The following is a 25,397-nucleotide window of genomic DNA, read 5'->3' as shown; positions in this document are numbered from 1 at the left end:
CCTCCTGCAATCCAACCTCTGGAGCTGCCTGCCTCTCCTCCCCACACCTTTCTCCCTGCCAGCTTTGATATTCATTACAATCACCAGGGTAGCATTTAAAAGTCTTGATGTCCCCGGTTGCTCCCCATTCCAACTAAATCAAAACGTCTGCGGGTGGGGTCTAGGCATCAGTATTTTTTAAATATCATTAGGTGATTACACTGGCAGCAAAGATTAGGGACCACCGTCTTAGCTTCTGGAAGCCCTGATTAATGGCACCTCCACCTCCTGTCTCTTGGCCCCTGGGCTGCATATTGCCTGGTGATTTTTTTTTCCCCAGATCTACTTTCTAGAATCTATGGGCCTAGACCCCAGAAGGACAGACTTCAGTTGAGCAGTCCTGTCTCCCTTCTACTCCTGATCCTCCAGTCTGCCTAGATTGCCTGGTCTGACCTGTCTTATCATGATCAGAAACTTAGTAAATATTTGCTATTGATGATGACAATGACCTTGAAGCTGATGAACAGCCTGGCCAAGAGGACCCTTAACATGGAAGAAAGAGAAGGGCTTTGGGGCCGGTCGGACTTGGATTCTCATAGCAGCCAGCTCTGCTTGCTGTGTGGGCTTCAGTTTACTCATCTGTGAAACAGGGATGGGGGGAGTGGGGGGAAATAGGAGGCGGAGGGGGGTGGGGAGTGAAATGCCTACTTGGCAGTTTAAGGATCAGAGACACTACATATGTAAAGAGCCAGGCAGCCCGCAAACTAGCAGCTCTGGGAGCACGCTGCTTTGCCCGGATGTCAGGAGACGTTTCCACGGGTAGGAAGTGGATCCCTAGGAAAGAAGGTGGTGGTGAGCTTTCTGAAAAGGACTCCCCCCAAGAGAGCTTCCTTCCAGGGTAGGGCAACCACAGCAAAGAGGCTGAAGGTGAAAGGGGGCTGCAGAAACCAAGGGGGTGGAGGGTAATAAGGGACAGCTGGAGAGTGTCCCCGTTGTCTGGGAATGCAGAGGGTGGCCATGGTGGGAAGTTCTTCTCGGAGCTCACAAAAGTGCCCCATGGGGACAGAATCAGCTTGCCCAGAGGTGCCAAAGCCCAATTACTATACTACCACACCGATTAAAGAAGACCATCCCTGCACTTACCTCTTCCACCCTCTGTGGCTGTAGCCCCAGGGGAGCCAATATGGAAGATCAAGGCTTGGGAGTAGAGGCTTTACACTGAATAGAAGAAGATGGGAAGCCACTCGGTAAGGAGGCTGTGCTTGTACACCTGAGAGGGGGAGGCTACAGGAGCATTTCCAATAGGGGCAGGAAGAATGCCCGGAGGACTTGAAGGGGCTCTGGCACAAAAGAGGAGTTCCTGGTGGTACAAACGGATTGGGCACTCGGCCAGTAACTAAAAGGTTGGAGATTCGAGTCCACTCAGAGACACTTCAGAAGAAAGGCCTGGAGAGCTTCTTCCAAAAAAACCCTATGGATACCACAATGAAAAGAAATATATAAATAAGTAAAAATCAATGTAAAAAGAAAGGAAACCCTATGGAGCTCTCTGACATACACGAGGCTGCCATGAGTCGGAGTCAACTCGCGGGCAACAGGCACGGCATGGTGACAAGGAAGAATCAAGGTCGCCTGGTCGGACTCGTTCCCCTGGTGTTTTTATCGTGAGGCCACGGGCATTGCTGAGATTGCTGACAAACGCCTGTGCAGCCTCGGTAAGGACCTTTCTTTCTCTGGGCCTCAGGCTTCCTAGCTGTGAAATGCTCCTGCTTTCAAAGGGCCCTGCCAGACTTCGCCAATCTGTAAAAAGAACCGGACCTGTCAGTTCCAGGCAGGAAAATTGAAAGGATCCTGACCCCAGAATCTGAAACAAACCTTAGGCCTCAGGTAGTGAGGCGCAAGGCAATCTGAAAAATGATCTCCTCCGTACCGTGACGAAATTGAAAAAATTAAATGTGTTGTTTAAAGAAAAATTGCAAGTTTACTTTTTAACAGCAGTATTAAGGCGTAATTTACACACCATAAAATTCACCTGTTTTAAGTGTGTAATTCAATGACTTTTAGTAAATTTACAATGCACTACCACAATCCAATTATGGAACATTTGATCACCCCAGAGAAAGCCCTTGTGCCCCTTAGCATGTACTAACTACTCCTACTCCCAGCCCTAGGCAACCACTACTCCACTTTCTATGCTCTATGTTTCGCCTTTGCTGGACATTTTACATAAATGGATTCATACGATATGTGACCATTTGTGTCTGGCTTCCTTCACTTAGCATAATGACCATTCATGTTGTAACATGTACCAGTACTTCATTCCTCTTTATTGCCAAATAAAATTCCATTGTATGGATATACCACATTCTATTTATCCAGTCATTAGCTGATGCAGATCTGGGTTGTTCCCACTTTTTGGGTAGCATGAATAGTGCTGCAATGAACATTTGCATTCAAGTCTTTGTATGGATGTATGTTTTCAGTTCTCTTGGGTAGATTCCCAGAGTGAAACTGCTGGATTGTATGGTAATTCTGTGTTTAACTTTTTGAGGAATTGCCAAGTCATTTTCCAAAGTGGCTGAACCATTTTTACATCCCCATCAGCAATGTGCCCACGTGTCTATCAGTTTGTCGTACTATGATGGCTTTCGTGTTGTTGTGATGTTGGAAGATATGCCACTGGTATTTTGAATGCCAGCAGGGTTACCCATGGTGGACAGGTTTCAGCAGAGCTTCCAGGCGAAGACAGATTAAGAAGAAGGACCTGACAGTCTACTTCTGAAAAAATTAGCCAGAGAAAACATTATGAATAGCAGCAAAACATTGTCTGATATAGTGCTGGAAGATGAGCCCCTCAGGTTGGAAGGCACCCAAAAGATGTCTGGGGAAGAGCTGCCTCCTCAAAGTAGAGTCAACCTTAATGACACGGATGGAGTCAAGCTTTTGGGACCTTCATCTGCTGATATGGCACAACTCAAAATGAGAAGAAAGAGCTGCAAACATCTGTTAATAATAGGAACATGATACGTACAACGTATAAATCTAAGAGAATTGGAAATCATCAAAAATGAAATGGAATGCGTAAACACTGGTATCCTAGGCATTAGTGAGCTGAAATGGTCTAGTGTTGGCCATTTTGAATCAGACAATCATATGGTCTACTGTGCCTGGAATGACAAATCGAAGAGAAATGGTGTCATATTCATTGTCAAAAAAACGTTTCAAGATCAATCCTGAAGTACAATGCTGTTAGTTATAGATAATATTCATATGCTGTCTTTGTCATCTAGTGTCCTGCTCTTAAAAAAGAAATACCACAAGTGGATGGTTAACAAAGATAAATTTATTTTCTCACAGTCTAGTCAGGTAGAAGTCCAAATTTAGGGTGTCAGCTCCAGGGGAAGTCTTTCTCTCTCTGTCGGCTCTGGAGGAAAGTCCTTGTCATCAGTCTTCCTCTGGACTAGGAGCTTCTCCGCACAGGAACCACAGGTCCAAGGGACACACTCTGCTCCCGGCACTGCTTTTTTGGTGGTAAGAGATCCCCAACTCTCTGGTTGCTTCTCTTTCCTTTTATCTTTTATAAGATAAAATGTGATGCAGGGGACACCTCAGGGAAACTCCCTTTACATTGGATCAAGGATGTGACCTGAGCAAGGGTGTTATAGTCCCACCCTAATCCTCTTTAATATAAAATTACAATCACAAAATGGAGGACAACCACAGAATACTGGAAATCATGGCCTAACCAACTTGACACATATTTTGGGGGGACACAATTCAATCCATGACATGCACCTAAAAGGAAGACCAGCTAAAATGACTATTATTCAAATTCACACACCAGCTGCTATGTCAAAGATGAAGAAATTGAGGATTTTTACCAACTTCTGCAGTCTGAAATTGATCAAACATGGAATCAAGATGCATTGATAATTATTGGTGATTGGAATGTGAAAGGTGGAAACAAAGAAGAAGGAACACTAGTTGGAAAATATGGCCTTGATGATAGAAGCAAAGTGGGAGATCGCACGATAGAATTTGCAAGACCAACGACTTCTTCATGCAAATACCTCTTTTTCAGCAACAGTAACGGGCAACTACACATGTGGACCTCACCAGATGGAATACACACAGGAATCAGATTGACTACATCTGTGGAAAGAGACAATGGAAAAGCTCAGTGCCATCAGTCAGAACAAAGCCAGGGGCTAACTGTGGAACAAACCATCAATTGCTCATATACAAGTTCAAGTTGAAGCTGAAGAAAATTAGAACAAGCCCACGAGAGCCAAAGTACAACCTTGAGTATATCCCACCTGAATTTAAAGACTGTCTCAAGAATAAATTTGACCCATTGAACACTAATGACTGAAGACCATACAAGTTGTGGAATGACATCAAGGACATAATACATGAAGAAAGTAAGAGGTTGTTAAAAAGATAGGAAAGAAAGAAAAAGCCAAAATGGGTGTCCAAAGAGACTCTGAAATTTGCCCCTTGAACATAGAGCAGCTAAAGTGAAAGGAAGAAATGATGAAGTAAAAGAGCTGAACAGTAGATTTCGGAGGGCAGCTCGAGAAGACAAAGTATTATAATGATATGCGCAAAGACCTGGAGTTAGAAAACCAAAAGGGAAGAACACGCTTGGTATTTCTCAAGCTGAAAGAACTGAAAAAAAATTCAAGCTTCGAGTTGCAGTATTGAAAGATTCTACAGGGAAAATATTAAACAATGCAGGAAGCATCAAAAGAAGATGGAAAGAATACACAGTCACTTTACCAAAAAGAACTGGTCAATATTCAACCACTTCAGGAGGTAGCATATGATCGAGAATTGATGAACTGAAGGAAGAAGTCCAAGCTGAAGGCATTGGGGAAAAACAAGGCTCCAGGAATTGACAGAATACCAATTGAGATGTTTCAACAAACAGATGCAATGCTGGAAGCACTCACTCATCTATGCCAAGAAATTTGGAAAGCCGTTACTGGCCAACTGACTGGAAGAGATCCATGTTTGTGCCTGTTCCAAAGAAAGGTGATCCAACGAAATGCGGAAATTATCAAACAATATCATTAATATCGCACACAAGTAAGAGAGTGGTGCAGGACCAGAGAATGTTTCACTCTGTCATACATAGTGTCACTATAAGTCAGAACTGACCTGATGGCACCTAACAACAACAGCAGCCAGCAATGTATGAGGGTTCCGATTCCTTCACAACCTGGACAACACTTGTTATTACCTATCTTTTTTTTTTATAGTAACCTAGAGGGTGTAAGGAAACCGTGGTGGCATAGTGGTTAAGTGCTACGGCTGCTAACCAAAGGGTCTGCAGTTCAAATCTGCCAGGTGCTCCTTGGAAACTCTATGGGGCAGTTCTACTCTGTCCTATAGGGTTGCTATGAGTTGGAATCGACTCGATGGCACTGGTTTGGTTTGGTTTTTTGGTAGTGGGTGTAAAGTGTTTTTAATTTACATTCCTAGAACGAATGTTAATAATGTTAAGCATCTCGTCATGTGGTTATTGGCCATTCATATGACTTCTGTGTTGAAATGTTGAAATGTCTATTCAAATCCTTTGTCCAGGTTTAAATGGGTTATTTATCTTTTTATTGAGTACTAAGAGTCCTTTATATGTTCTAGATACAAACCTTTTTTTTCTTTTATAATTTTTATTCTGCTTTAAGTAAAAGTTTACAAATCAAGTCAGTCTCTCACACAAAAACCCATATACCCCTTGCTACACACTCCCAATTACTCTCCCCCTAATAGACAGCCCACTCTCTCCCTCCTCTCTCTCTTTTTGTGTCCATTTCACCAGCTTCTAACCCCCTCCACCCTCTCATCTCCCCTCCAGGCAGGAGATGCCAACATAGTCTCAAGTGTCCACCTAATCCAAGAAGCTCACTCCTCACCAACATCCCTCTCCAACCCATTGTCCAGTCCAATCCATGTCTGAAGAGTTGGCTTTGGGAATGGTTCCTGTCCTGGGCCAACAGAAGGTCTGGGGGCCATGACCCCTGGGTTCCCTCCAGTCTCAGTCAGACCATTAAGTCTGGTCTTATGAGAATTTGGGGTCTGCATCCCACTGCTCTCCTGCCTAGATACAAACCTTTTATCAGATACATGATTTGCAAATATTTTGTCCTAATCTGTGGTTTATCTTTTTTTTTTTTTTTCTTCAGTAAATTTACTGTTGTAAAAACGGCATGGGGATGTGTCCGACCTCCTCTAACTTCACAAGGAGGAAGGATAATCAAGATCAACAGCTCAAGGCTGATTCCTATGAGTCAGAGGTCAGACGTACTCTTCTGTCTGCCATCTTTACCAATTCTAACACCATCTGTCCCTCCCACGGCAGTCTCTACTTCTCTGCTGGGTTCGATAGCTCATTACAATGGCCACACAGACCTCACAGACAATACAACCAATTATGGGGTTTATTAGGTAAGTAACAGTTACAATTTAGGCTCAGGAACACTCAAGGTTACAATTCTTCTATCAGGACAGCCTCTTCCCAGCCGTGCTCTCAGGCGCACCTCTCCCTGGCCCTCAGCTTTGTCCAAAGGCACTAGCCTTCTCTTTCTGTGGGCCGGAAAGCCTACCACCTTGTGTCCTGCTGCTGGGTCTCTGCTGCCACTTCTTGCTGTCTCCAATGTTACAGCTTGCTCTCTCAGTCTCCTGGTTCCAGGAGCTTCTCAGGGCAGGGATCCCAGGTCTCTGCTCCTGGCTGTTCTTCCTTGGTGGTGGTAGGATCATCTCCTTCCCACCCCTCGGGTGGCTCATTTGAAGCCCAGTGGGATGGCAAAACTGACCAATTCCTTTGGTGGGCTACAATTACCCTATCTGCACAGCGCCACTCAATCACCTGGGTGGGAGTTACAAGACCATAGCAAAAAAGGCTACACAAAAGCGATCCATCACATCGCAACCATAAATATAAAGGTTTATTACTGAACTCTCTGTTTTGTTTCACTGGTCCATATGTCTATTCTTATACTAATACTACTGTGTACTGTTTTTACGCTAATAATATGCTCCACAGTAAATTTTGAATTAGGAAGTCTAAGTCCTCCAATTTTGCTCTTTTTTTTCAATGTTATTTCACCGTTCTGGGTCCTTTGCATTTTCACATAAACTTTAGGATTAGCTTGTCAATTTCTGCAAAAAGGCTTGCTGAGATTTTGATAGGGATTGTGTTGAATATATAGACCAACTTAGAGAGAATGGCAATATTGAGTTTTCCAGCCCATGGACATGGAATATCTCTCCATTTATTTAGATTTTTTTAAGTTTCTTTCAGAAATATTTTGTAGTTTTCAGTATACGAGTCTTGTACTACTTTTGTTAAATTTATTAACTATCTAATTCTTTTTGATATGATTATGTGTAATGCTATTTTTATACTGAAAGAAAAAGAAAAGAAAAACCTGACCATGCAGTATTTGGGAAATGATTGAGCAAATAATGGCCTGCCTGATTGATGGGAGGCTCTGCAGCAGCTATTAAAAATGATTGCTTTTTGTTTCCCCCACAGAGATCACTCTGATCGTGTAGGACCATGGAGAATGTTTAGGGCAGGGACCACATCTAGCTCATCCCAGTTCTAAGGAGCCCTGGTGGTGCAGTAGTTAAACATTTGGCTCTTAACCAAAAGGCTGGTGGTTTGAGTCCACCAGCTGCTTCATGGGAGAAAGATGTGGCAGTCTGCTTCCGTAAAGATTACAGCCTTGGAAGCCCTATGAGGCAGTTCTACTCTGCCCTATAAGGTCATTATGATTTGACAGCAACAGGCTTTTTTTTTTTTTTTAATCCCAGGACTGAGCAGAGAGCCTGACACAGGCTAGATGCTCAATGTGTATCTAATGTTGTTGTGTGCTGTCAAGTCGATTTTGACCCATAGCGACCCAATGTGACAGAATAGAACTGCCCCATAGGGCTTCCTAGGCTGTAATCTTTATGGAGGCAGATCACCAGGTCTTTTCTCCTGTGAAGCCACTGGTGGGCTCAAACGGCTGAACTTTCAGTTAGCAGCCAAGTGCTTAACCATTGTGCCACCAGGGCTCCTTCAATATTATCTGCTTTAAAGAAAATTGTATAGTGTTCATGTCTGTGATGTTAGGCTCAATTTCCTTAACTGGTGGAAAATTAAGGCCTAATATACTGAAAAAAAGAGGATATTAAACCTCAGAAATTGTAGTCTTAAAATAAGAGGATTAATCAAACCACAATAATAATAATAATAAACCCAAACCTGTTGCTGACAAGCCGATTCTGACTCACAGCAACCCTATGTGTACGGAGTAGAACTGCACTGTGTGGGGTTTGCAATGACTGATTTTTTGGAAGCACACTGCCAGGCTCTGAGGTACCACTGGGTGGCTTCAAACTGCCAATCTTTCAGTACCAAACAGCTTTGTCTTTTGCCCCCACTGCCTGTTCAGAAAAGGAGTCCTGGTGGCACAGTGGTCAAGCGCTTGGCTGCTAACTGTTCGAACCCACCAGCCACTCTGCAAGGGAAAGATATGGCAGTTTGTTTCCATAAAGATTAAAACCCAAAACCCATTGCTGTCGAGTCATTTCTGACTCACAGAAACCCTATAGGCAGACTAGAATTGCCCCATACTGTTGCCAAGGCTGTAAAAGTTACAACTTGGAAACCCTATGGGCCAGTTCTACTCTGTCCTACAGGGTCACCATGAGTTGGAATTGACTCGACGGTAACAGGGTGCCTGTTCAGACACTTTCTGTGGGCTGGTTCTTCTGTTCCCTTGGTTGAACCTGGGAACAGTTTCCATGACTTGACTAGGCACGCTCAGATTTAAAAAAAAGTCATAAAAAATTTTTCATTTCATTTCAGAAGTGTAATAGTCACAACTGGAAACTTTATTCCAAGTCAAAGATTTCCTCTCCCTCAGCCTAGGCCTTCTCCAGGTGGGAAGGTTCCTTTCTCCTTCCTTCCTTTCCTTTCTGTTGAGCACCTACTATGTGTCAGGAACTGTTCCAGGCCCTGGGGATATAGCAGCCACTGGATACCACTGCTGACCTGTTAGGGACTGAATTGTGTCCCCTCAAAATATGTGTTGGAATCCTAACCCCTATATCCGTGGATGGAAACCCTCGTGGTGTAGTGCTGCTAAACAGAAGATCAGCAGTTCGAATCTATCAGACACTCTTTGGAAACCGTATGGGGCAGTTCTAGTCTGTCTTATACGGTCACTATGAGTTGGAATCAACTCTGTGGCAATGGGTTTGGTTTTTTGGTTTTATACCCATGGATATAATCCTATTTGGAAATAGGGTCTTCTTTGTTATGCTAATTAGATCATACTCAAGTAATGTGGTGCTGTGCCATAGATCACTTTTGTGTGGGCTTTCTAGCCACGGTCTTGTAACTTCCACCCAAGAGTCTGGGTGGGACTGTGTGATAAGACAGTTGTGGCCCACCAAAAGGACTGGTCAGTTTTGCCATCCCACTGGGCTTCAAATGAGCCATCCCAGAGGCAGGAAAGAGAAGAGCCCGCCACCACCAAGGAAGTAGAGACCAGCAAGAGAGACCTGCAGGAGAGAGCACAGTGGACTTCCTGGCCCACAGAGTGAGAAAGCTGAATGGCCTTGAGCAGAGGCTGAGAGCCAGGGCCAGGCGTGCCTGTGAGCATGGCTGGAAAGAGGCTATCCTGATGGAAGAATTGTATCCTTCGGTGTTCCTGAGCCTGAACTGTTAACTGTTATTGCCTAATAAACCCCATAATTGTGAGTACTGTGTATGAGTTCCGTGTGGCCATTGTAATGAATTATCGAACCTAGCAGAAGCAGAGAGTGCCGTGGGAGGGACGGTTGGTGTCAGAGTTGGTAAGGACGCTGGAGCGAGAAAGCGTGTCTGACCTTCACCCCATAGCGATCAGGCTTGGGCTGTTGACCTTGATTTTCCTCCCCCCTTGTGAAGTTAGAGGAAGTCAGATATCACCCTCATGTTGTTTTTTAAAGGTGGGATCTAAACCTAATCACTTTTGAGTTATAAAAAGAGCAGATCAGACACAGATGCAAGTAGAAACTGGAGAAGACAGATGCCATATGAAGATAGCCAAAGAACCAAGGAATACCCGGGGCTATGGACAGAGAAGGAATCCACAGGACTGAGACCCTAATTTGGACTTTTAGCCTTCAGAACTGTGAGGGAATTAATTTCTGTTCTTTAAAGCCACTGTTTCAGCAACACAAGGAAACTAAGGCATGACCTCTGGGAGCTTACATTCTGGCCAGAGGAGTCAGACAGCATGCCATGGGTGACAGGTACACTAAGGAAAATGAGGGTCTAGTTTTTAAAGGTGGTTAGAGGAAGCCTCTGATAGGGTGACGTTTAAATAGAGATCTGAAGGCAGTGAGGTGGCCATTTGCTCACCTTTTTGGGGACAGACAGGTTAAGCTTCACGGGCATGCGGCTGGGGCAGCCACATGGGGCCCTGCACTTAGAAGGGCCCCTGCTTGCCTTAATGCTTTGCTGTCTCTTTCTTGAAATTCTTAATCCTTGAACAAAGGTCCTCATTTTGCACTGGCCCCCACAAATTAAGTAACCAGCCCCACGTGGGGCACAGTTAGTTCTGGAAGGAACGTGAAGTGCAAAGGTCCTGAGGTGTGAAGGTATGGGCATCTCTGAGTCTGGAGTAGAAAAGGAGGGTATGGTTGGCTTCTTCACCATTTCTGCCCTTTGTGTTTTGCCCTCCTCCCCCAGCTGCCCACTGTGCTGATGCAGGAGGGAGCAAGGAGGGGTTACAAAGTCAGGAAATGTCTTATTTAACTTATACTTGTCCTGAGCTAGTCTCGATGCTCGATGCTCTTTGGGGCTGGCAGGGGTTTAAAGTCAACTCTTTCTCCTGCTGAGGTTGTTTTCCTGGAAGTTTTGGTTTGATATTCCTCTAAAACAGAGCTTGAAACAAAGACTGAAGTGCAGGAAGTTTGTTCCAGGAAGCAGAAGGGAGGGAGTGGGAGAGTGAGACAGGGAGGAGAAGCACTGGAATGTTTTCCAGGTCGCTATTTCAGGGCATGGAGCCTCAATTCCACTGCCCGAAAGTCCAGACCCGCACATCCAGAAGGCCTCCAGAGCTGTCTTCTGTTAGGCAGGAGGCTGGGCTTTATCCCCCACCTCCCATACTCCACTGGGCAAGGATTGCCCCAGGGTGCTAACTGCCTGCACTTCTAGCCTGCATCTAAGCTTGCAGGCTGAGCTGGCTCCCTCAGTTTCAGGGACTGCCCTGAGGCAGGAAAGTGAAGTCAGGCCTGGTGGGTACCTTGGGTGGGGCTGGGGTCAGCACTGGAACCGTCCATGGGTGCAGTCTGAGGGGGGCACTCATGTGGGGGTCTCTTGTCTGCAGGTCCCTTGCAGAGGGCAGATGCATCTCCTTTAGCCAATCCCAGGGCACCTGTCTGAGCCTCAGTTCTCCAGTCTGTAAAATGAGTCAACAAGAGTACCTGCCTAATTTGCGGGAACTGGTGCCAGGAGAGGAGATGGAGGCCCCAGGCAGAGAAATGAAGGTGGGATAGGTCTGGCATATATAGACCCGAAGTAGCCTGTGTGAGGGGTGGGGTGTGTGGGTTTAAGTGGGTGCAGAGCTGGGCCGCTGGCTCTAACTGGGAAACTTGTCTGCCCTCCTGCTACTTGCCCCCAGCCCCTTACCCCAACTTGTGTCAATCAGGCCCAGAAACTGGAGCTTGTGGTTCAAGTTGGCTCCCCTCAAGCCTCAGCAGCCACTGCCTAGGTGGGCCTCGGGCAGCCAGTTCTGCTCTCTGTGCTCCGTTTCCCCATCTGGACAGCGACCACAGGAACTCCCAAGGCTCTGTCGTCGCTGTTGTGGGTGACCCCTCTCTCCTTCGCGTGCAACACGTGGACGTAAGGGGGGAGGGCGGCTGTTTGTGTAACCGTAAGGCGGGGGCGGTGACGCGCCCAGGATCGCCCTGGCCCCGGCCAGGCAGCGGCAGCGGGAGCACCCTGGGGCGCCACTCCGGCCCTCCTGCCCTCCCCCGGCAAGGGGCGGGGTTGCTGCCCGGCCGCCCCTTTTTCTGCCGGCCCGTCTGCGGTCACGGACGGAAGCGGCGGACGGCAACTTCTCCAGCTCTGCTCTGGCCGCAGGTACGGGGCTGAGGAGGACAGGGAGCGGCCCTACCGGGTGCAGAGGGAGTGCTCCCCGGGGGCGCGGCGGGGCTGGCGGGGCTGGCGGGGCTAGGGGTTCTATGTGCCGTGGGAGGCTCAGGCTGTGTGTGTATGGGGCCGCACGTGGAGGGGAGTGAGAGGGCGGGCAGGGAGCATCGCTGGAGGGGGAGCATTTCTGGCTAAGAGTGGGGTGATTATCGAGGGAATCAGCTAGAGGGTAGCAGGAAAGAGGAGCATAACTGGTGGGGGGAGCATCTCAGGGGAGAGAAGAAGAGTGGGAGGAGGAGGAGGACGGGAGGAAATCAGAGCTGGAGGGGGAGCATGTGGGAAGGGAGTGGGCGCAGGAGAGAGGTGGAGAAGGGTGAAAAGCTGGACAGATCGCCCAGGAGGGGAGCGAGGGGAGCGTAGCTAGGAGGGAGTGGGAGGATGGGGCTGAGGCAAAGGGAGAGACAGCCTGTCTGGGGAGGGTGTGAGGACAGGGAGGGAGCCAGCCCCAGGAGGAGCATTGCAGGGGGAGAGTAAAGGATGCAGAAGAGGAGAGTGGAGAGGGAACAAGTCTGTGAGGGAGTAGGGTGGAGGAGGAAAGCTGGAGGGAGGAGCTCAAGGCCTGTGCTGGAGGAGGAATCTAGGTGAGACCCTGGGGTCAAGGAGTGCTGTGGGTTCTAGGAACTGGGTGATGTCAGGGGATTTAGTTGGAGTAAGGGAACAGCCGGAACAGCACTGCTGGGGACCAGGAGGGGCTCTCACTTCAAAAGCCCAAGCAGCCTAGCCCCTTGGGAAGAGGAAGCCTCCCCTGGTGTCAGGAGAGTATGGAGGTTTCCCCACACCCAGTGAGGGAAGGGGAAGAGGGGATTGCACAAAGCCCACAGCACTTGCCTCAAGCCTGTGGGCTTTGAGGACCCCCAGAGGTTCTCCTGGAGCGTCTGGAGGCCTGGGAGAAGTGAGGAGGCCAGGTCAGGCCAAGGCTGGTGGCTTAAGGAGTCTGATGGATTCTCAGAGCCTGGCTACTCCTGGGCGGATGGCCCAGGATCCCAGTGGGGACCCAGCCTCCCGTCATGGGGCCACCTTCCTTCTCTTGGGGAGAAGCTTCCCCTCTTCAGCCTCAGTTCCCCTGCTCAGAGGGGCCCTTGATAATTAGTTGGTGAAATTTCAGTCCCTTTTCTGTCCCCTGTCCTGGGTGACCGTAGACACTGGGCCTGATTTCCTCCTCCATGCTCTTCCACACCTCAGAGCAGTTGTGAGTCTGAGCTTGGTGAAGAATTCCTTTAAGAGGTACTTGTTTCATGCTGATCACATTTTTTTTTTCAGGACAAAATGGAGGCCCCAAGTGCAGTAACAAAAAACAATACTCGTTTCTGTTCGGTTTTGGAATACATGGAGGGACTTTTTCTTTAAACACATTGGGCTGAGTTGGGGAATTGGTTTGCGTTGAGGGAGGTGACCCAGTTGCTGAGAGATTGGGAGGCCAGCCAGGAATAATTTGTGACCACCCGGCAGGGTGCCTGGAGTTGACCACTGTCGATGGTGGATGGTGGAAGGGCAAGAGCACTGAGTTTGGAGTCTGACAGACCTGCTCTGCTTTTAAGCCTCAGAGGCTGTGACATTGGCTTAGCCCCCAAGTTAGGAGATTCAGAGAGTTGTGAGGGGGAGGTGAAATGTGAAAGTTCTTTGTAAACAGCAAGCCACTGTAAATGATTAATATCAGTGCCTAATCTTATTCATAAGGAGCCCTGGTGGCGCAGTGGTTAAGTGCTCAGCTGCTAACGGAAATGTTGGCGGTTTGAACCCACTAGCTGCTCTGTGGGACAAAGATGTGGCAGTCTGCTTCTGTAAGGATTACAGCCTTGGGACCCCTATGGGGCAGTTGCACCCTGTCCTACAGGTCACTATGAGTCAGAATCCACTCGACATCTACGGGTCAATATTTTCATGGTTTTCTCTTTCTGGTTCTCCCACATTGTGTCTTCCTCCTCAGGCCCCTTGAGAGGGTTTACCTTTAACAGCCCCAGTATTAACACTGGTCCAGCCTTATTATCTTCATCTAATGAAGTTAGACTTTGCCTTCCATGGCAAGATAAAATCATCTTTAAGAGACTGTGCTGAACAGTCAGGGCCCGGAAAAGCAACAGTGAATATTTTTGCATACCAGGAAGGAGGCGAAAGAGAAAGCAGAATTATAACCAAATAATACTTACGATACTTAGGTATTATTTAGTTAGGCTTTCAACTCCAAGAAGGCAGGGTATTAGTACCCTTTGGTGTTACTCTTAGGTATTAATGCCCTTAGGTATTAATGCCCTTAGGTATTAATTAGCTAAGCTATTAGTCCCTTGAAGTGTTTTAAACTGCTTTGTTCACTGTTGAAGCTCTACTGCCTGGCACATAAAAACCAGTTGCTGTTAAGCTGATTCTGACTCACGGTGTCCCGTGTGTGTCAGAGCAGAACTGTGCTCCACAGGGTTTTCAGCGGCTTATTTTTCAGAAGTAGATCACCAGGCCTTTCTTCCAAGGAACCTCTGGAAGGACTTGAACCTCCAACCTTTTGGTTAGCAGCTGAGCACGTTAACCATTTGCACCACCTGAGGGCTAGCACATAGTAGGCCTAAAGTAAATATTGTTGGAATGTTAAGGCTTGAAGGGCCCTTTGAGGTCACTGATGAGTTCACTTTATCACTTGACATTTGGGGAAGCAGGGTTGATGGGAAGGGACTTGTCCAAGGCCACACAGGCATTGAGTGGCTGAGCCAGAACTAGAACCCAACAAAAATAGTAGAGCCAATACTGTGCCAGGCACCTTGTGCCCAGGACTTTATTTTTCTTTCACAAGAGCCCAAGAGATAGCTATTATCATTGAGGAAACAGGTTCAGAGAGATGAGGGGACTTATGTAAAGTCACACAGCTAGAAATCTCACCCTCACATAGAAATGGGGATTCTGGCTTTTCTCGAGCCAGTCTGATGGGCGCCCCCCCGCCCCGGGGCAGCAGCTCTGGCCAGTCTCCAAGGTCACCACCTGGCCAGCTTCCCTCCTGGGCTGGATCTTCCTAGGCCCGTGGGCATTCGTGCAGGTGAGCCCCATCAGGCATTCACCACGTGCCGCAGCCCCTGTAGCATTGTGCCAGCATATAGTAAGCACTGAGTAAAGTCTGTGGGGTGGATATAATCCAGGACTTTCCCACTCCAAAGCCCCTGAGTTTTCTACCCCATCTCATAGTCTGGTCCTCTGTTTTGCCCCATGGGGTATCTTGTGAAGCTCTGACAGCATGTGCCAAGTGGAGACCAGGAGGAACTAGGGGTGTCAGGCCTTGATTGAGAGGGGGCTGAGAAGGGCTGGCCTGGAGTTTAGGAAAAGGGGAATGTGAGTTGGGAGGGCTGAAGAGGTGGGTGGGGAGGGGAGGTAGGAGCTTGTCCTTAGCCCTGTAGATCTGAATTCTGAGGTTCAGCTAACCCAGAGCCTCCCAATCCTCCTACAAGACATGTCAGGCCTGTCCAGCTGCCTTCTGGATTACTTGCTCACATTGTTCACCCACCTTTACCATCCCATTCTGGGAGGGGGCTGCTGGGGTTGCTGGAGCAGAAGCCCCTCCCCTTGAGGATTTTATTTCCCAGCCACCTACTCGGATCTGTAGACAAGTGCCAATTTTCATGGCCCTGTGAATCCATCAGAGTCCCTGGGTAGTGAAAACGGTTAACAGGGTTTGGCTACTAACCAAAATGTTGGAGGTTTGAGTTCACCCAGAGGTGCCTCGGAAGAAAGATCTAGTGATCTAGTTCCAAAAAACCAATCATTGAAAACCCTATGGAGCACAGTTCTACTTTGGTACACATGGGGTCATCATGAGTCGGAATTGACTCGATGGCAACTGTTTACTGGTGAATCCAAAGGGGTTATCTTGAATGATCTTTGCTGAGAACAATTTAATTATTAAATAAGGTCAGTGTCCTTAGAAGTTGAAACTCCAGCCAAATTTCTCTGGTCCCCAAATGTGCCCAGGGATAAGTTAGACTTTTAAAGAGACACAGTTAACTTTCTGAGGCCCTGAAATCCAGTGGAACCAGCTGCTGAGGGCTAAAAGAGGACTGAGTTTTTTAAGGAAATCCAAAAAAATCTCTCAGGCTGGGGATATTTCAAATACTACTACCACTATTAATACTAATAATAAAAATAATAGCTACCATTTATTGAATATCTGAAAAGTGCTAAAGCTTTATATGTTCCGATAAATTTAATCTTCAGAGCAATTTATGAGGTAGATAATATTATTATTCCCATTTCACAGTTGAGGAACCTAAGGATCAGAGAAGGTGAGTCACTTGCCTAAGGTACCACAGCTAGTACATGGTGGAGTCAGGATTCAAACCTGGTTTGTCTGAATCTGAAGTCCATCTCCTTTGCGAGCCTTTAGAATGTCTGCTCTCTCCTTTATTCCTAACTTCCTTCCATTTCTGTTTTCACTGAGTAGGGGACAGAAGCAAGCCCAGTTTGCCTGACGTTTGTCAGTCAGGCCCTGGATACCTGTCCCAGCCCAGTTTTGCCCTTGCCTTGTGGGCAGCCCTCACTTTCCCCATACGTCCCATGCAGAGGTTAATGATGAGCTTCCTTCCACAGCTGATGCCTGTATAGGAGGACACAGAGTTCAGCCTGGATTTGATCAATGTGGGAGTGGTGATGGGGGAGGGGAAGGATGTGGGGAGACTGTCTTTAGCCCCACCCTCTGGTGACATCACACAAGACACCTCTAGTCCCTGGTAGCCCCGCCCCTAGTGACCCTCACCTGTGGAGGTGCTACCCAGCACTTGGCATCTGGCCAATTTGCCCAGAGAAACCTCAAGGTAACCAGGTCAATTTGGGAGGCTTGGAGAGGGCCCATGAAGGTGTGTTAGGCTGGGATAGGATGCCTGGACAGGCAGGGCCTGGCAGCCTCGTGGGCAGACTGCTCAGATGATGCCCTGGTGGTACCCTCTGGATACCTCCCCTCATCCTGCAGCTGCTGCTTCATGCTTGCCCTGCCCCCTGCTTTCTCCTGGATTCATGGAGTCAGAAGATGGGAACTAATTCTGAAAACAGACCCATTTAGATGGAATGTGGCCTCTGGCCTAGGTCTAAAGGAAATATGGCAGCAGGACCTCTGCCAACCTGGTATGTTGTCTCTGGGTTCTATTCTTAGGGCCTAAATGTCTTGAGTGGGGCAGGGGAGGGTTGTGAGTAAAAGCTATCACTCACCTGAGGAGGCGTCTATGAACCAAAGCTTCATTGATGTGGAGCGAGTGGTAACGAAGGGAGACTGAGGTCCCTATATGCGAGTAAACTGCTGGAAGCCTAGGGAAATAATTTATGAGAAGGGACCTGCTTCTAGACCAGGATTTTCCAGAGGAGTTCTGTGGGATGTAGATAGGTGTAACAGGGCAGGGCAGCAGCAGAGTGGCTGAGAATGTCTGTGCTCTGCAGTCAGAGGCCTGGATTCAAATTCCGGTTCCACCACTCTGTCTGTGTGTGACTGTGGGTAAGGGACTTAACCCCTCTGAACTTCAATATTCTCAACAACAAAATGGGCATAGTAATACCTACCTCACAGGCTAGTCATGAGAATTAAATGCACCAAAGCTGTAAAGAGTTGAGCATAGAGTAGATGCTGCTTACATTTCACCTGGCTTTATAAAAGAAATATTACTGGGAAAGGAATCCTTGGGCACATAAGCTTGGCAACTGCGGGTTAAAGCTAAGCAGGCTTCTTTACTACAGGACTTTCTGGAACCTTTAACGTACTCTTAGACATTGGGAAGTTCCAAGAATGGACTGAACAGATCACAAGGACCAGGGAAGTAGGTATCCCCAGAGTACCACTGCATTCATTATGTCCTGGCCTCTGCCCCCCATGGTAGGTTGGGCAACTCTGGGAAAGGCCTTCCTGTCTGTGGCCTCTGGTTTCCTCAACATAAAACAAAGGAGCTGCATGAGATGATCTGAAAGGCCTTTTCTTCTGGCCCCCTAAGGTTCTGAAAAAAGTTGTGTGCAAGGGTGGAGAGCAGATTGTTGAGGTTGAAACCCAGTCTATTAGAAACCCAATGCTGGCTACCCAGCGAGCAAGGTGAGCCAGGGGGTTCTTTTGCTCTGGATGTAGCAGCTCCACTAATTAATTCATCAGCAAGGTCTGCTTCCTAGACCTGCCTGTGCCAGGCTCTGTGGGGGATAGGAAGTAGACAAGTTCTGTACTCCCCTGTTGTAGCAGCCATTCTGCATAGTAATTACTTATTTAACACCTGACTGCACAAGGCCAGGGGAGTCCCTGGGTGTCGCAAATGGTTAAGCTCTCGACCACTTAGCTGAAATGTTGGCATTTGAACTCACCAAAAGGTGCCTCAGAAGACAAGCCAGGCAATCTGCTTCTGAAAGGTCACAACCTTGAAAACATTAGGGAACAGCTCTACTCTGCACACAAGGGGTCACTATGAGTTGGAATCGATGGTAACTAACAACAACAACACAAGGCCAAGGACCAGGGCTGACTCCAGAAGTGTTATGCAGCAGGAGCCTAGGGATGCAAATCAGGCTGAAGGGAGGCTGGGGGGCTGTCTTGACACCACTTCTGCATAGCAAGTACCCTGCACATACTTGGACTGTGTGTGAATTATTTGGGTGGCTTTGGGAGGTGATATGGTGCTGGTGGTGGTAGGGAACCTGAATGCTTTATTCTTGCCTGAATTTCCTTGCCTTCTATGATGCCTGGTGCAACAGTAGTTAAAATAAATAACTGATTAACAGTAGATAGAAAGCCTGGGCACTCAGTCCAAGAGGCTTGTTGGAGGGAATTTATTGGGGGGGGGAAGGGGAGTTGTGTGGCAGGTGCTAGTTTTTCAATAGATATTTGAATTAATGAATGACAGAATGAATGATGATAAGCCTGAATTAAGCAACCTGTACCAGGCAAAACAGTACATCATGATTAATAGCACTTGCCACCTCGTCTTTGATTTGATGCACTGAAAACTAATGACTGAAGACCAGATGAGTTGTAGAATGACATCGAGGACATCATACATGAAGAAAGCAAGAGGTCATTAAAAATACAGGAAAGAAATAAAAGACCAGAGTGGATGTGAGAAGAAACTCTGAAACTTGCTCTTGAACATAGAGTAGCTAAAGCAAAAGGAAAAAATGATGGAAGTAAAAGAGCTGAACAGAAGATTTCAAATTGTGGCTCAAGAAGACAAAGTAAAGTATGATGATGAAATGTGCAAAGACCTGGAGTTGGAAAACCAAAAGGGAAGAACACAGCGTTTCCAAGCTGAAAGCACTGAAGGAAAGATTCAAGCCTTGAGTTGCAATATTAAAGGATTCTACACGGAAAATATTGAACAATACAGGAAGCATCAAAAGAAGATGGAAGGAATACACAAAGTCATTGTACCAAAAAGAGTTGGTAGATGTTCAGCCATTTCATGAGGTACCATATGATCAAGAACTGAGGTAGCACATGATCGAGAAATCCACACTGCACTGAAGGCATCGGTGAAAAACAAGGCTCCAGAAATCAATGGAATACCAATTGAGATGTTTCAACAAACGGATACAGCACTGGAAATGCTCACTTGTCTGTGCCAAGAAATTTGGAAGACAGCCACCTGGCCAACCAACTGAAAGAGATCCATATTTGTGCCTATTCCAAAGAAAGGTGATCCAACAGACTGTGGAAGTTATCGAACAATATCATTAATATCACATACAAGTAAAATTTTTGCTAAAGATTATTCAAAAGCAGCTGCAGCAGTACATTGACAGGAAACTGCCAGAAATTCAAGCTGGATTCAGAAGCGGACGTTGAATGAGGGATAATGTTGCCATTGTCAAATGGATCTTGGCTGAAAGCAGAATACCAGAAAGATGTTTACCTGTGTTTTATTGGCTATGCGAAGGCATTTGACTGTGTGGATCATAAAAAATTATGGATAATATTGGAAAGAATGGGGATTCCAGAACACTTAGTCATGCTCATGAGGAACCTGTATGTGGACCAAGAGACAGTTGTTTTGTGGTTTGAAATCAGGAAAGGTGTGCATCAGGGTTGTATCCATTCACCATATTTATTCAACCTATATGCTGAGCTGAGCAAATAATCTGAGAAGCTGAAGTTGGACTATCTGAAGAAGAATGAGGTATCAGGATTGAAGAAAGCCTCTTTAAGCACCTGCTGGATTTGTAAACTTTCACTTAAAGCACAATAAAAATAAAAAAAAAAGAGAGTCACAAAAAAAAATTGTGTTAACAAGCAACGGATGTCACTTTAAGAACTAATGTGTACCCTACCTGAGCCATGGTGTTTTAAATCGCCTCATATATATATATTTTTTTCATATGCATGTGAAAGCTGGACAATGAATAAGAAAGGCAAAAGAAGAATTGGTGCCTTCGAATTATAGTATTGGGGAAGAATATTGAATATACCATGGACTGCCAGAGGAAGTAACAAAATCTATCTGGGAAGAAGTACAGCCAGAATGTTCCTTAGAAGCAAGGATGGAGAGACTTCGTCTCATGTACTTTGGACATGTTAACAGGAGGGACCAGTCCCTGGGGAAGGTCATGATGCTTGGTAGAGTGGAAGATCAGCAAAAGAGAGGAAGACCCTCAATGAGATGGATTGACACAGTGGCTGCAACAATGGGCTCAAACATACCAAAGATTTTGAGGATGGCGCGAGACCGGGTGGTGTTTCGTTCTGTTGTACATAGGGTCACTGTGAGTCAGAAATGACTCGACGGGACCTAACAACAACAATAACAACCTCATCTTACAAAAGGCAGTTTAGGTAGCAGTTAAGAGCGTAGACTGAGTTGGGATTGTGCCTCTGCCACTTTCTAGCCAGGTAGCTGGGCAAGGTACCTAACTTTTCTGTGCCTCTATTTCCTCATCTGGAAAATAGAAATAACCCAGATCTACCTCATAGGGTGTTTCAAGGCTTAAATGAGTCAATTAGACATGAAGGTGTAACACAGTACCTGGCACATAGCGAGTTCTATTTAAGTATTTGCTGTTATTTGTTTTCCTGTCTGTAATCTTCACCAGACCATGAGGTCCCTGAGGGCAAGGATCAAATCTCTTTTTACTTGACTCTTCTTGCACCCAAGCACAGGGCCTGAGGCAGAGAAGGGGTTCAGTAAGTGTTGGATAAACTAGTGAATGCTACACTGTGTAACTCATTATAAGTCGCTATTAGTGGGAATGGACTGGATGGTACACAACAACACAACATTATACATGCCTTAAGAAATTAGGGGAAAGGAGAAGGCAGTCCGGGACGTCGTTTGGAGGTGGCAGCTTGTACTGGCCTTCAAACACTTCCGTGGAGGGAAGGGAAGTTAGCACAGGGTGTGGCATTTGGGTTCGGTTGGAAATGAGGGTGGGAGCAGATCATGGGGGGCCTGGATTTATTTGGAATCAACAACCACACGGGAGTGTGGGAGGACTGGGTTGTGGAGTACTTCTGAACAGGGGCATGACTGAGGGAAAGTACAACTAGATCAATTGTTAGCCGGGGACTTTAAGGAAGAAGTGGCTTTCTGAGTTGGGTCTTGGAGAGTATGAGCGGGTGTTATGTCATTTTTTTCTTTTTTAATTCAACAAACATTGAGTACCAGCTACCTGCAAAGCACCAGGGGCCTACAAAATAAGGAGACAAACTGCTTATCTTTGCTGAGTTTAAAATAACAACTCCATGAGAGGTGTTATAATGGTCAAAGGGTGGTTATGCCTCAAGTAGAATTGTCATCATAGGGGATTCAGGAGGCTAGGGAAAGCATAACAGAATAAATGGGTTTTGGGAGATGAAGAGGCATTTGCCAGGCAGGCAAGATGAGGAAAATGTCTCAGGCAGAGGCAACAGGTTGCGCAAAGCTATAGGCACGTGAGACAGCAGGCCCAGGAGTTTGATTAGCCTGTGGCTGAATTTGAAGTGCACTTTTATGGTTGAATAATAATAAGGCTGGAAAGGGTAGCAGGGATGAGATTGTGCAGAAGGGTCAGTGAGAGGCCCTGGCCATTCTGAAAGGGCTAAAGTTGGAGGCAGCAGGTCTGTTACGAGATCATTGTCTCCACCCAAGTGAGTGCTGATGGTGGTATGAACACAGGGCTAGGAGAGCCTGTCACCCTCTCATGTGTTCAACATGCCAGATCTGTGCTTTAGGAAAGAAAACAGCTGGGGCTTTTGTGTGGAGCCTTGAATGGGAGTAACTAAGGCAGGGAGTCTAATGAAGAGACTGCTACTGTAGAGTGGGTGGGGGAGGGGGAAGGGAGGTCAGGAGGTAGTCATTAATTAATGCATTCCTCAAACATTATTGAGCACCTACTCTGTGTCAGGCAGTGTTCTAGGCACTTGGGATACATCAAGGAACAAAACAGACTGAGATCCCTGTTCTCATGGAGCTCCCCTCTCCTCTTAGACCCAGTGGAGGCATAAGGGGGTGGGGGGAGGGAGTAGGACCTGGCATCAAAGCCCCCCCAGCTGCTGCTTGTGCGCTGATGACATCAGGCCACTGACTATGCTCTGGCCTCTCTCCTCAGCTCCCTGTCCGGGCCCACAGCCATGGCCACAGCAATGGCCCAGAAGCTCAGTCATCTCCTGCCTAGCTTGAGACACATCTGCCAGGAGTCTCAGCCATCTATGCAGCCAGGGCCTGTCTTCACGGTGGACCGGGCCGAGGTGCCACCCCTCTTCTGGAAGCCATACATCTATGTGGGCTACCGGCCACTGCACCAGACCTGGCGCTTCTACTTCCGCACACTGTTCCTGCAGCACAATGAGGTGGTGAACGTGTGGACCCACCTGCTGGCGGCCCTGGTGCTCCTGCTGCGGCTGGCCATCTTTGTGGGTACCGTGGACTTCTGGGGGGACCCACATGCCCTGCCCCTCTTCATCATCGCCTTTGCCTCCTTCACCTACCTCTCCCTCAGTGCCTTGGCTCACCTCCTGCAGGCCAAGTCTGAGTTCTGGCATTACAGCTTCTTCTTCCTGGACTACGTGGGTGTGGCCGTGTACCAGTTTGGCAGTGCCTTGGCTCACTTCTACTACGCCATTGAGCCCGCCTGGCATGCCCAGGTGCAGGGCATTTTCCTGCCTATGGCTGCCTTTCTTGCCTGGCTTTCCTGCACTGGTTCCTGCTACAACAAATACAGCCAGAAGCCAGGCCTGCTGGGTCGCACTTGCCAGGAGGTGCCCTCGGCGCTGGCTTATGCGCTAGACATCAGCCCTGTGGTGCACCGCATCTTGGTGTCCCCTGATCCTAGCTTGGACGACCCTGCTCTTCTCTACCACAAGTGCCAGGTGATCTTTTTCCTGCTGGCTGCTGCTTTCTTCTCGGCCTGTATGCCTGAACGCTGGTTCCCTGGCAGCTGCCACATCTTTGGGCAGGGCCACCAACTCTTCCATGTTTTCTTGGTCATGTGTACGCTGGCTCAGCTGGAGGCCGTGGCACTGGACTATGAGGCCCGGCGGCCCATCTATGAGCCCCTGCACACCCGCTGGCCCCACAACTTCTTTGCCCTCTTCCTGCTTACTGTGGGCAGCAGTGTCCTCACCGCGCTCTTCCTAAGCCAGCTGGTGCGACGCAAACTTGAGAAGAAGGCCAAGTGAAGGTGGTGGCAGCTGCTGGGGAGGGAGGTGTAGGGGCTCAAGGGTCCAGGCTTGGCTCCAGGTGGGAACAAGGCCTGGTAAAGCCTTTTGTGTCTGGCCCGCGGTAACTCTCTGTGTACACCTCAGCTGCCAAGGGCAGCACTGGCTAGTCCTTGGATTTGGGGGTCGGCTGGGAGCTGCTGGGGTCCTCTCCTGGGTGTGCCCCAGCTCTCTGCCCTGGGAGAGGGAAAGAGATAAAGGTGTGGGGTACCCTGGCTAGTCCCTCCTTTGCTTCTCATTAGGGGTGGAGCTAGGGGCCAGCTTGGGCCAGGACCCTGGTTTGGAGTCCTCCCAGATTATTGGGGAGAAGGTGGAATTTAGGCTAGAATCGATTTGATCTGAGAGATAGGGGAGGCCTCAGCACCCCACTCTACCCAGATTTCATTGGTAGATGGGGAAAGTGTAGGCTTAAAATGTGTACAGGATGTTACTATCCCTTGAACCCTAGGCTAGGGTGTTGGAGCTCCAGAGAGCCCCCAGAGGTAGAAGATTGTGCCAGACCTACATGGAGCCTATCCAGTGCTGCTACACCCCTTCAGTCACCATCTCAGATGGTGAGCCCCAACTCTCCTAGCTCCGGCCTCCATGTCCACAAACCCTGCTCCCAGCTTCTCGCCTGGCTCCTTCATTCACGATTCAGTGATCCATTCAGCGACAGGCCACAGGCTGGGGATCAGTGCCAGATGATCGAGGCTTTAATCAGTGTTGCCCTGACCTCAGGGTCCTGGGCCGGAAAGGGTGAGTAGGAGTTTGCAGGTGGAGAAGAGGAAAGGCATTCCAGGCAGAGGAAAAAATCTGTGCAAGGCCCAGAGGTGGGGAAGGAGTTCTGTGGGGCTGAGGCTATGGATGAGCTGGACTCTAATGTGTCCTGGATGCAATAAAGTGACTGTGATAGCAACTGCCTCTCTCTGCTTTTTCTCTCCTGTCCCAGGGAGGGTGCCCTGGGTCCCCTGTGGGCTCCGGTAAGTGTTGGAGGAGGTTTTCCAGAGGAAAATGGGGCCCCTGGGGGTGGGGGCAGGGTGGGAAGGCAGTTCCTGTTTATCCTTGCCTAGGGGTTTTTTCTTTTTTTAGGGGTGGGCAGTAGTTAAGAGTTGGCTGCTAACCAAGAGATCATCAGTTTGAATCCAACAGACACTCCTTGGAAATCCTGTGGGGAAGTTCTACCCAGTCCTATAGGATCGCTACTCAACAGCAATGGTTTTTTTTTTTTTTTTTGGGGTTTTGGGTAGGGTGAGGGCCTTGCACACTTTTACTGAGGGACAGGGGAGGGGGACAGTTTTACAAAATAAGCTTTAAAGGAGCCTAAAAGAATGTGTTTAAAACATACACAATCCCACTTTATAATGTGACAAAAATTTTGTTTTTTGGACTTTTCTTCAAAGGTCAATATTTATAAAAATGCTAATTTTTATAATATTGCTTTTTTCCCCCGCAGTACACAACCAGTACATGTACGGTGGTGGTACAGGGAAGGAAAATTAGCAAGCACAAATAAGAACAAAACGAAACAAATGATTAAGAGATACCGCTCCGCTGCCAAATATCCTGGGGAGCCTTGTGATTGACAGATTTAAGGTGTATCCATTTAGGGTAGCGTTGCGGACC

General features: G+C 47.6%; 1 protein-coding gene across 1 annotated transcript; it reads left to right on the top strand.

Moving 5' to 3' along the window:
- Positions 1-12,035: 12,035 nt before the first annotated feature.
- PAQR7 (progestin and adipoQ receptor family member 7) lies at positions 12,036-24,975 on the top strand. Its single transcript, XM_003415250.4, has 2 exons — positions 12,036-12,106; positions 22,685-24,975. Exon 2 carries the CDS (start codon positions 22,707-22,709, stop codon positions 23,751-23,753), a length of 1,047 nt encoding a protein of 348 aa, XP_003415298.2. The 5' UTR covers positions 12,036-12,106; positions 22,685-22,706; the 3' UTR covers positions 23,754-24,975.
- The last annotated feature ends 422 nt before the right edge of the window (positions 24,976-25,397 follow it).

Source organism: Loxodonta africana, chromosome 3 (genome assembly GCF_030014295.1).
Source record: "Loxodonta africana isolate mLoxAfr1 chromosome 3, mLoxAfr1.hap2, whole genome shotgun sequence".
Lineage (NCBI taxonomy): Eukaryota > Metazoa > Chordata > Mammalia > Proboscidea > Elephantidae > Loxodonta > Loxodonta africana.
This window is presented reverse-complemented; position numbering and strand designations above follow the sequence as displayed.